The 12,192-nt window shown below is 39.0% G+C and overlaps 1 protein-coding gene across 6 annotated transcripts in view; it reads right to left on the bottom strand.

The window, feature by feature from the left end:
- The window catches only part of AAK1 (AP2 associated kinase 1), a 161,467-nt gene that overhangs the window by 5,099 nt on the left and 144,176 nt on the right, over window positions 1-12,192 (bottom strand). For 2 of the 6 annotated variants that reach the window (XM_081068801.1, XM_081068802.1), the window contains exons 20-22: window positions 11,789-11,899; window positions 10,066-10,176; window positions 7,468-9,148 (exon numbers count right to left, since the gene is read on the bottom strand). The exons of 2 other annotated variants lie outside the window; for them this stretch is intronic. In XM_081068801.1, coding sequence (XP_080924927.1) covers window positions 9,054-9,148; window positions 10,066-10,176; window positions 11,789-11,899 — 317 coding nt within the window. In that variant the 3' untranslated portion in view covers window positions 7,468-9,053. Of the gene's footprint in view, window positions 1-1,128; window positions 2,601-7,467; window positions 9,149-10,065; window positions 10,177-11,788; window positions 11,900-12,192 lie in introns of those variants that run through there. 2 more of the 6 variants (XM_081068803.1, XM_081068798.1) reach the window with 2 other exon arrangements.

The following is a 12,192-nucleotide window of genomic DNA, read 5'->3' as shown; positions in this document are numbered from 1 at the left end:
AGATGTTGGAAATGGAAAAGGAAAAACAGAAAATAAAAGTCAGGCAAGGAAACTGCACACAAACTGGAACACAACCAATCACTGTTTCACATTTTAGAGCATGATAAGCACGATGCGCAGGACAGGAGATGGTGTTAGGCACACAGACATTCAGCATCACTACTCAATGCTCCTCCTCGCGGGGCTACACACTAACTCCTGCTCTGCCTGGCAGTGGCACATGACGGGATGAAAGCAAACCCAGTCACTTATCTCCTCATATAGCATGATGGCTCTGGATTATGCAGAAATACTGTCTGGGGACAAACTCAATTCCGTATTTGACGTGGTCACCTGCTCCACACCGCTGGTATCTAAGGACACCCCCCACTCCCTACTCTGACAAGTAGGACGTGGCTGCTTGATAAATGTAGGTTTACTGGATGACTTACATCACAAGCACTAGTCAAAGAGCATGCCAGTGCTCCAAATACAAGTACTGAAGGCATTTTCTCGTGGGAGGAGACATACTCAAAATCATGTTAAATAAATCACCTTCAGCTGGAGCTGCCCTGGCATTTATTTATTTATTTTTTTGGTCTTCTAAGTTTGGCAAAGATCTCCTCTGCTTAAATGAATCCATTATAAAGTTCTTTAAGGACAAGGAACAAAATGCATGGGAAATCACACAAGTATTTGCAAACTAATATGCTAGTCTATTTCTATCTAGGTAGAAACTGGAAGGGTGCTCTGGCTTTTAAAATCAAATAGACAATTATCAGAATGCAAGACAGCTTACCTTCCAAGAAATATTAGCAGGTTAGAAGTATGTCATTGGGCACATGTTAGCAAGAGGGCAGGAAAAAGGCATATGTAACTAAGCAAGAAGAATCTAGAGAAAGGGTGGTTGGGGGTAAAAAGGTATCATTTCATCATGGGTTTCCCAACCCACCAGGATAAGAACATTTGGTACAATGATTTGGATTCTCTAGATGACTTGGAACCTCTATACAGAGGTAATTCAATCATCCCCTCCCCACATCACCCTCTCCCCTTCTATGCAAACCATTAGCTGTAGAAACTTCTGCTATATAACAATTATCCCGTTAAAGTTTCAGCTTGAATTAAGCACACAGAACACAGCAGAAGCAGCATCAAAATCAGTTTATTGGGAAACCAGTCACTTGGAGACATTACATTGTAAAGAAAAGTAGAGAGCTGAACATTTTAGAAGATACTGTACAAAAATACTATGCTTTTCTGAATCCTACAACTTTTTAGCAGTGCTTCTTTTTAAATACTTGACCTTAAATATTGTTTCCGGAAGCAAAACAGGTGGGTTTCCCCCCATTTTTATTTCCCTAACATTGGAATGCATTTAGTGAATTCCAAATTAGGGTCTTTAAGTTAAATACTGTACTGGTACCACATGGCTTTCTGAACAGTATTTGAATGTGATTTCAAGAGGATAAAATTTTCCTTGTATTACAACTTTAATATATGTACCTGCATGGTGATATGAAAGCATTAGCGGATAGGAAATAAACGAAATACCTTATCCCTTGCAATCTATGTGGGAAGACATAATCCTAACCTCTCAGGCAAGTATATTGATATTAGATCTGTCAGTGATTCCCAGATGATGATTTCCGGGAAGAAATTCAAATGAAAGAGGGAAGAGAAGTTTTCCAAAATAACATTTACCAAGCAGAGTGGTATGAAAGGCCCACAAAACTCCTTGAACTACTTTCTAACATAGCATCAGGTGGACAAAGTTTTCAGTTGCTAAAAGTAAGGCACAATATCTCATCTTCCAGAACTACCAAGTTGATGTCATTGATTCTGTGGATAAGCAAAATATCTCTTTGAAAAAAATGGTAAATTTATTTAAGCCAATGACCAACTCTGGCATTATATAGATTAATAATGGAAATGAACATGAGTTCGACTGGCGCTAGTGTTTGTGGGAAATTTAAATTGATTTCAGTGAAATCATTTTGTGTGCACAGATTGTCAAAAACCAGCTACCTATAGAATCTGGGGCACTTTGGATGCCTGCCGTGTTAGATTACATTTTGAAAATTATAAAGTACCCAGCAGGGGTACCCATATCCAGAGTTGGACAGGATGGAAGAACATGCCTAATTTATCAAAATTACGTCTGTTAAAAAGTGGGTTCTTGGTCAAGTCAACTGGAAGCCTGCCAACTCAGAGCATTCTATGCCCTTCATGGTGAGTAACTTACAACTTTTAAAATTCACACAGTCACAAAAACACTGTAACATCGAGTTTGAAGGGAAAATTAGTCTCTTGTCCTTCAAAACAAAACCAGGCCTATTTCCTATCACTTTCAGCATGAATCTGCTTATAGGCCTGGAAAACATATTTAAAAAATCCTCCTGAGAAGGCCAAGTCTCTCAACCTGTCCATTCCTTTTTAGAAGAGGTACAGTGTGATGGAGGCAGAGTGCAACCACCCTCTGCTAGTCTCCACGCCTGGCATTCTGGAGACCAAAGAAATGCTGGTAGATATGGAAAAGCGCAGATATCCGCATTCCCTCCGGGAATTTTGGTGGTGGCAGCACAAGAAACAAAGTAGTCAGGAGGAGAGATTCTAAATAACTGGAAACAGAAGATAGATATTAAATATTGCAGGGAGTTAGAGGTCTTTTTTGGAACATGAGTGTGTTCTTGTAGGGAAAGCACATGTTTTTAGGGTCAACAGTCCTTGTATGTGAAGATAGCCTGGTATTATCAGGAAAACGTGTTTGAAGTAGTCTGCTGACTAGCAATAAAGGATTTCCAGTCATTTAACCTCATGCTTTGGCCCAGTTCCTTTTGTAACCGATGGTGTGCATAGCAGATGCCCTGTGACCAGAGCTCAATAAATCTAGCCAGCTGCTCCTGTAGGGGAACGAGGGGGCTTAAGCCCAGGACCAGGCCTCACAGTCTGCAAAAGGGTCTTCCTTATCATGAAGCCTAAGGTAGAGCATTTTTCTAATTCCCCCCAATTGGGTCATATCTCCTTTTATTTTGGTTTAGCACATTAAATTAAGCAAGAAGTCAAAACACTTCTTTTCCTTGCTCTGATGTAGAGTGTGTGCCAGGTTAAGGTTAAACACAGTTTTTGACACTTTCACTAGGGATAACTCCAAATTATACACATTTCAGGAAGAGCTCACATGCTTCAGAGAGTAGGGAAGGAGTCCTAGAAAGAGATGACTGGGCAACCTCACTAACTCCCTACTAACTTTCAAAGCAACAAAAAGTGCTGAGTGATTCAGGATTGGTTTACCCTTGGAATTTTACAGGATGGACATAGTGAGGGTCATCAGAGTGCTTTCTAGAACATCAAAATCAGAAGACTTAAATTTCAGGCTGGATATTCCTTAGTGCAATATATCATGTACAACCAGAATTTTCACTCCCCCTATATTAAAAATTGAAATAACCATTACAGGGAGTACCAAAGACATATTTCTTGCCGAAAACTGAAAACGAAGACTTGCAGTATTGAGATACCTTCTCACATAGTTAACAAGTAGAAAGCAAAATAACCTTTCAGAAGAACTTGAGAAATGCAGCACCAACTGAAATTCACACTCTTGGAGCCAAAACAGGGACTCAGGAGATGTACATCAAACTAATAATTGCCATGACCTTTTGGCTTAGACGATAAAATTAAGCCTTTGGTTCTACCATATGCTCTGCAGTTGCATTAAAACCCACGACTGGGGAATAAGGGATCTGCAGGGAGCCAACACTGGCTGGTGCTGTTGAGCCTCTCAAGCCAGTGGAGCAATTAAATGAGAGATTTCTCCCTGGGCATAAAACTGCTGTTGCCAACATAAAATGTTTAATTAAATTGGCCTGGGTATACCAAAAATTAAATTAGAGGAGGATAGCTGCAAATCTGTGCCCCATTTTACAACCCCCGTGTCTGGTCATATCAAATGCAGGCTCACAAGGGTTTTATTCTCCCTGACCACAAGGTGGATGACTCAGTAAAATGTCCTCAGCATGTCTCTCATCTGTCTGCACTTCCCTAGTGCACAGGTACTTATTGTCACTCAACAATGTGTTTAAATCCTTTTTGTAAAAGTGAGTTTTCAGCTCAGGAAAACAGCAGCTATTTTAAGTTTATTTATATCTCTGAACATCAATGTTCCTGTTTGAACAGGTAAAAGTCTTTATTCCCCTGTATGTTTACATAAGAAATTCGTTTACAGATTTGTTTTTTTATACAATATATAATAATACTTGTGTAGCAATGTTCAAATTTCACATTTACTGCATAAGGTAGCTTCATGTACCTCTGTTTGCTTTGTCTTCTTGGGGAGGACAGGATAAAGACCTGTGGTAAACATACATCCACATGACGAGGGCTGTGCAATAGCAGAGTAGAATGTTCGTAGGAAAAGAGTACATTCAGGACACTACCACCAAGTGGGAACCAAGGGAGTGTCTTCCATTCTAGCAACTACCACCATTTGGTAACCTGGCATTACCCAAAGGACCTTTCTCCCCGACCTCAGTGAAAGGAAACCTTGGAGAAACAAAATAGTATCTTGTTACAGACTATTTGAAATGGAAGCCATCCAGGATTCATTGTGACTCAAAAACCCAAGCACATCCGGGAACATTACTAGCACGGAAAAAGAAAAGGCTAACTCTATGTTGGTAAAAATGATAGTCTCTAGAGAGGAATAAAAGATAATAGCTTTGTAATATGTGGAGTGTTTCAGGAAAGATTCTCTTTTAAATATCCATGCGACAGTTTTCTCTGTTAAGCTTGGCAGACTCTAATTTGCTTAATTCCTGTCTTTTTTTTTTTTTTTTAATTGAGGCAATGCTGTCATTTTTATCTCCAAAGTCGAAGTCAGTGGCTACAGGATCCTGATAATCTTATAGACTGAGAAAGTTAAAAACTCCTGCAGATTATAGACAAACTTCATCATGGGAACTTAATTTTGGCCCAAGGAATCTACAGCGTGCATGTATTCAGATCCCTCCATACCTCTGGGCTCAGGTCAGCCCTAAAGGTCTGCTGCTTCCCATAGCACTGCTGAAAGCAAACTGTTCCTGACTCAAGGGAAGGCTGGGCTGGTTTGAATCAAAATGATCAACTCTCTGTCAGGAGAGTGGAAAAAGGTATTACAAACAAAACTAATATTTCATCTTGGGAAAAATAGGTTCCTTTTTTGATTTGTTCCCCTATAATTACTAGCAATCCAAATTCTATAGTTCTAATTCAGGAAAAGCCAAGTTCAATATCAAATGACACAAAGTTGACAACCTGTTTCAAGAGGTATTTTAGAACACTTATCTTTCAATTTCTAAACTATGCTAAAGACATAAAAATCACAGACATTCCCTTAGTCAGAATATTAAGGAAATTACGATCATTGTCACTTTCCATTATAAGTTTCTCTCTGGGAATTTTCTATGGATTATTCTTTTTACTATCTTCAGTAGTAACCACTCCTTCATCATAGGGTGGTAATTTTGCTTTTGGAAATAGTTAAATGCTCCTCAGAACCAAGAGGGGTGGAAAAAGTAGGTCAAGAAAAAACATACTTTCAGATGCTGAAAGCGATACCAATTAGGTAATAGCACAACTGATTTTCTTATACCTTATTACCCTCCTTGACGTTGTTTCTAAGAAGAGGAGTTTCAAAACTTACTTAAATGATGGCAGCATCATTAGAATAAGTATCAGCTTCCCAAGTAAAACCAGTTGCCTTTGAAGGGAACAACACTCAATTAGATGTCAAAATTTTGATATATCTGGTAAAGTAATCATTAATTATAATCATATTTATAAGTGTCCACTTAAATCTTATCGCCTCTGAGGCCCATGTTTTTAAAAACACTGGGACTTGAATTTGGCAATCTAGCTATTTGAATGCTCTAAAGGGAAAAAAAACACAATTTATGATTTTTTTTATAGTTACTACTCTTGCACAGTTGGCATAAAAGCAAATCAGAAACATATGCTTACACTATTTGTCCATTTTTAAATAGCAGATCATTGATTATACATTTTTAAAAGAATTGAAATCTGATATTGTTTTGTTGTATGCTGTGTGTGTGTGTGTATGTGTAATATTAAAAAAAGGAACATCTATATCCAAAACTCTGTGACAATTTAGGTTTCTATTTGGATAACCAAGAAAGAGCAACCCAGGTTAGTAAAAGTCCATAAAGTCCGTTATAATTCTCTAAAATGTCAATACTGCCATATAATAGAACTACACTAGATATTTGAAGAACATCAGGATATATAAATCCTTCATAGTCCTCTCAAAGCATAATAATATATACTTAGAACCCTAGAATCCCATAATCTTAAAGGTCATCTAGTCCAAATCCACCATTATAAAAAGAAGAACAGCAGCTCTGAGAAGTGATGGTGCCTGCTGAAGGTCACGCAGACAGTTGAGTGGCAAAGGTCAGGGTGAGATCCCTATCCTGCCCGCCAAGACCTCTCCTCCCACCACCCTGCCTCAGATCCTACACCTGTCAAATGAACTGGATGGACGAGAGGAGGGTCTCTAAGGTCCTCTTATAGCTCCGTCTACAGTGCCACAGGTCTATCAACTATCAGCACACTACACTCGTCTCAAATAAACGCTTTTAGCTCAGGGATGATGCTTTATACCGAAAGGCCCCATTTACCAACTCACTCACTTGTATTCCTTGATAGAAAAACAGTTCTCCCTTTTGAGGCCCTACTCCTACAGAATTTCATTCATTACTTCCCTCAGGCTTCCTCCATCCAGTCTCTGGCTTCTCGTCTGTTCTTTTCATTAACAGTCTCCAATAAGCTGTACTGAGCCAGATAACTAGATAATATACCTCAGTGTAATTACGAGTAATTACACGAAAGGAACAATTTAGAGACACCTAATTTCTAAACTGTATACTTCAAGGTTTCGAGAAACTGGATATTTAATTATATTTCTAACAGGTATGCATGGAAAAATCAAATTGGAAAACATAGGCATAAAACATTATTCTTATTTAAAAATAAACATTTCCTTCATTAGTTTATACATTCTTTCTATGTCAAGGAAAAAGAATACACTTTTGATCTTCAATAATAATCCTGTCCACAAAGGGGCAAACCAAGTCCCATTTTCATGCTATCCAATCAAGGAGAGCTCTTCAAGGATGTCTTTTTTTATCCTTAGCAGGAAGGCTGTGCCTCTCTCAATTCTGGAAATGATCCATTGTCCTCACAGAGGCCTTTACTTAGCTCATCTAGTTTCAACTGGCACGGGAAGTATTTAAAGGAAGAAGGAAGACTGAAAGATTCAGACTTTTCCTCTGATGCCTTTCAAAGGTGGCTGTCACATTGCTGGGGTCAAAGCTTGACCTCCCAAGTGCAGTGTTTTGCAGACTGTTGTAGCTGTTCAGCTTTTTTCCCCCCTTAAAGTGCAAACATGAGGAAGAAGAAACGAAAGTACTAGATAGAGAAACAAGCAAATGGACTTGGAATTTTATTTGTACAAATCTTATTAACTGTTTCCCTTCCGATCATGGAAAATGGCGCTCAAGGAAGGGAACCACAGTGGGGTTTTCCGTGCCCACCTTTTTTCAAAAGGGCAATTTTCTAAAACTGCTTTCCACGTAAAGAAAAAATATATACTTCAGTGAGTAAGGACATATACAGAGGGTGACATGGGCATGTTGTCATGTCATTGCAGGGCCCTTTATGAACAATAGTCTAAGGTTAGTGAGGAACTATGCTTTGTTTTGTTTTTTTAATCTAGGAAGCCAAGGAAAACCAACTGAACATATTTCATTGGCTGCATCCTTCAATTCAAACATTAGCGAGAAAGAAAGGTAAGTAGCCAGAGTCAAGTTGTGCCCAGCTTGTCAGCATACTTATTTTTGATTATCTGAAAATAAACAACATGCTTAATCTACAAAGACAGAGGACCTGTTGAAAGCTTATAGCAATGCACAAGTCTACTCAAAATGATTCCATATGTTACACTGTAGGACTGCTGTGTAGTTATACAAGGGAAAGAGATCAAAACCCTGTACAGACACCTGATATCAGACTTGAAACGCCAAGTGGAAACAGAACTATTCAGCCTCTTTTATACACAATTTACAATATTTGATTCAAAATAAAAATCACAAGAAAAATACATCTGTTTCTGCTACAATTCCTTCCCCTCCCTCATCCACCCCCCAGTGAAAAGTCTTCTAATAAAAGGTATCATATTACCACCATTGTCTTGTTTTGGTCTAATTCTGAGATCCCGGCTTGGGATAGTTAACATGAAAAGGAATGGCAATACTTGGGATTTATGTAACGTACACATTTTATCCAAGGATCTCAAGCACTTGCAGTCACGTCTCCAGATCTGAGAATCACGGTTCAATGGAAGCCAGAGTGCTGGACGGATGCTGGACAGGTTGCATGGGGTGTAAAATCCCTTGGCTAAGTCAAGGCCAAAGTTGGTTGGCTAGAAGCTGGACTTACTTTCTCTTTTCAAACACATACCATCAGTTAATCAGTTTTACCCTCTCTTAAACCACACACCCATCTCTGGGCTACTACCTAGAGTTAAGACCAACTGAAGAAGCCACGTCTTCATAATGCAGCAGGATAAAAAGCAAAAACAGAGAAACACATTCATCAGCATCTGGCCAAAGGAGACAGGGGCTGGGAGGATTGACTTGGGAGGCCATTCCTAGCGAGAATGAGGCAAAGGTATCAATTCACTAGTTTCAGTTACAGTTAAGCTTTTGGTGGAGTCGATTCCAGCAGAGGTGAAGCTCATGGCATCTAGTGCTTGATTTAAGATAATGCTGTTGAAGAAGGGTAATGAGAAAACACAGCAAACTAAGAGGGAGGAGCTGGCCAAGGAGTATCTGGAGGGCCAAAGTGATTTTCTTTCCTTATCATTTCTATAGGAGGAGGCAAGGGGTAGGAGATAAGGGCTAGGTGGCCCCTTATTTGCAGATTTTTTAAAAAAATCATTTTTCGTATAATTCCGTAAGGAAAATGTGTATTACGGTTATGAAGGTTACAGAACTGCATCTGCTACTGGGTCTCGGCTACAGGTCTATGAGCTGGTCCACCAGCAGTAAAGACCTGGCTAGGTTGGGAAGACTGGACTCAGAGCTCCCACTGCTGTTTCTAGAGTGCCCACCTGGAAGTGGAGAGATAGGAATTCAGTACAAAACACAGAGGGTTAAGGTTTAGATGTGCAGAGCAAGCAAAGGAGAAAAAAACCAAGACAAAACCCTAGAGAAGCAACAATTTACATTTGCAAACTCTTACACGTTGATTCTTAAACACATAAATAGGCATCCACCACCTCCCGCCAAAAATTCAGGCATTGTGTGCACACCATACTATGAGCAGGACACCTTGCAAAGAAGATGGTATTTTCAAAAGAATATATATGCGTATTTTGCCTGAGAACTGCTGGCTGTATGCTAATTTCTTGATAACATTGAGTCATCGCCCTGATAAAGTAAAAAGCAATAATTTTTTTCTTTGGGGAGAAATTAGTTAAGAACACTGCAATAAACACATGCTTTAAACAAATATGTAGATGGCACTATGCAATTCAGTGTTTTGTTAGCATGTTCAAATGATTTTAATCCATCAAAGAGGAAAAAGTATGCTCCACAAATGTCGAAAAGATGCAAATGATATCAAAGCACCATTGTTAATCTCTTTGGGAAGAATATTTATTACAGATGGTTCTAATCATGATTTTTAAAATGGTCAGTACTTTTTGTTTTTGACACATGCCTTCAGGCTTCCACTGATTGAAGATCACTTTATTTTTTGGCTTGAGTTATAAAAACCGGCTTTTAGTCCAACTATTAATTACTTTTCCTCTCCCTAAAGAAACAACGTGGTAAGGCTTTAAGATACTTGCATCAGTATCTCTGTTTGCATCTCTTATCTAAACTGGTCCAGCCCACAATGACTGTCATTACCCCCAATTTCCTTCATTAAACGTTGCTTTTTTTCCCCCTTGTAGATTAGATACACTACTATTTTGTAGAGAGCTGATGTCAAACTCTTCTCTTTTCCCCATGCTCTCTTTCTTACCTTGTGGGTTTTTGGTTATCAATACAGGAATAGGGTCAAACTCATCTTCTGCCACCTTGTCCGAGCCCTCAGGGACATCGAAACCTGAGAGGAGATTACTATCTTCCGCAGCTTAATACAGAACGCAAGTACACAAGCAGAAACAACAGAGGCAGAGATTAGCAAATGAGAGAACATGTCAGAAGCACCAAATTCCCAACTGCACAATCTTTGCAGTTTTTAAAGATGACAATGTTTATTTTCCTGAGTCGAAATAAAAGTAGCAACATCGGAAAACTTAGGGAAATAGAAAAAAATGCTGTAGAGCTGGCCATGTTAAGACTTTCATAAAGGATTAGGAAAACGAATTAAAGGATGAATTCTCTCTACCATTTTAAGACCATTAATTATAGTTATTGTGAGGTATTTCTTCAATGTCAGTAATTCTCAGAGGCACAAGAATTAGTCATTTATCTTACTTATTGAGCAAACAAGAGACCTGACTAACAATTTATTCGAAAAACTCAAAACCAGGGGCAGGGATAGGTCATCAGTCACTCTTCAGGAATCAAATGCTATTATACAACACAAACAAAATGCTTCTGAAAGGACTCACTGCCCTGCAAAAGGGAAAAAAGGCTTTCAAACAACTCTGATGCCTCAGAGAATGTGGGGGCAGAAGATCACACGCACGGAGATTTCAAGCACAAGTCTGTCAGTGTTCTCCCTTCCGAGTAAGGCTAGCCTACCAGCCAAGTGATAGCTGAGCACCTATTTTGCAAGTACTGCTCCTCTGCAATTATACATTGCTGCTGCCATTCTCCTGTCAAACATACTTGGTTAAAAAGATACCTTCTTTTTACATGCTCTATAAAAACATAATCATTTTAATGCTATAAAGGGTAAAAACAAAGGCTCAGCTATTACCACTGCAAATCACAGGCTAATTATTTTTCAGTCATCTTGGGGAGGCTTCGTGAACTTCCTTCAGAAAGGACTTACGCTGTTCCTTTTCTATGTATGTGCTAGTTCCAGGAAACGACTGTCACTACCCAAGCGCAGAAAGAAGCTCGGAAAGAAGTTTAGTGAACGCCTGCATACAATACGCTAGATGTTGTGTCTATCATTTTCACCAACGACTCACTGAATAGGACTCAATTTAAACTACCTCTGTCCAGCAGAAATTCAAACCAGTGTTAACCTAAGACTAAGACGTGAAAATGGTGGATCAGAAAGAGAAATCCAGTAATCAATCATGACTCAAAGGTTCACCAAAATTCAAACCTTTCATAAACTCAACCTCTGAGGACTGACTTTTGAGGAATGATGCCTGCTTATCACTCTCCAAAAACTTTACATCAGATTTGATGAAACAATTTTGAATTCTAAGGCCAATCAGTATCATATCAAAAATTTGAGTCAGTCAGTGGCTAGTAGGTTCAACCATCTCCTTGAGCTGACTGCAGAAGTATGCAGCTTTGTCTTCACCAGATCACACGGATTATCTGTACTCTAGGTAACTTCCAGAAAGCAAAACCTCCACCAATCTGTTGTCTAAGTTTTATTAAATATTCTTATTTAGAGGGACTGTGACACAGTGGCTGAGAATACCAACTCCAGTTTTCCACTTAAGGAGGTGGTTAAAACACTTCACTAGCAAAGACTCGTGGTAAGGAAAAATTTCAGGAGTTGTTCACGACTCCTCTCAGGATACATGTGGGCCCAACAAGAGGAAAGCATTTACCTTTATGGGCTGGAGCAGAGATCGCTATGGGGGCAAACTCTTCCAGAAGGTCAGTTGTAGGGTTAGAAAGTAGAGAGCAATCGATCAGGGAATCTTCCCCAGTGAGAGAATCTGAGTCCAGGTGAACAGCATTCCAGGTCAGTGATGGCATTAAATGGTATATACAACAATATCACGAGATTAGACCTTAGTCTTTAAGTCACTGCATTTACATGTTATACATACAAGCCAAGGCAGGAGAAAGAAAGCCAAAAGAAAAATGTTAAGCACTCTGGATTTCATCTATTGAAACATGTATTTCTAGATTTCTTCATAACACTAGTACATAAATAGTAAAGAATTTTTTTGCTCAGAGGTTGCTGGTTAAGCAAGTATGTGATTTAGATGCCAATAAAACTTTAACA

Source organism: Rhinolophus hipposideros, assembly GCF_964194185.1.
Source record: "Rhinolophus hipposideros genome assembly, chromosome: 12".
NCBI lineage: Eukaryota > Metazoa > Chordata > Mammalia > Chiroptera > Rhinolophidae > Rhinolophus > Rhinolophus hipposideros.
This window is presented reverse-complemented; position numbering and strand designations above follow the sequence as displayed.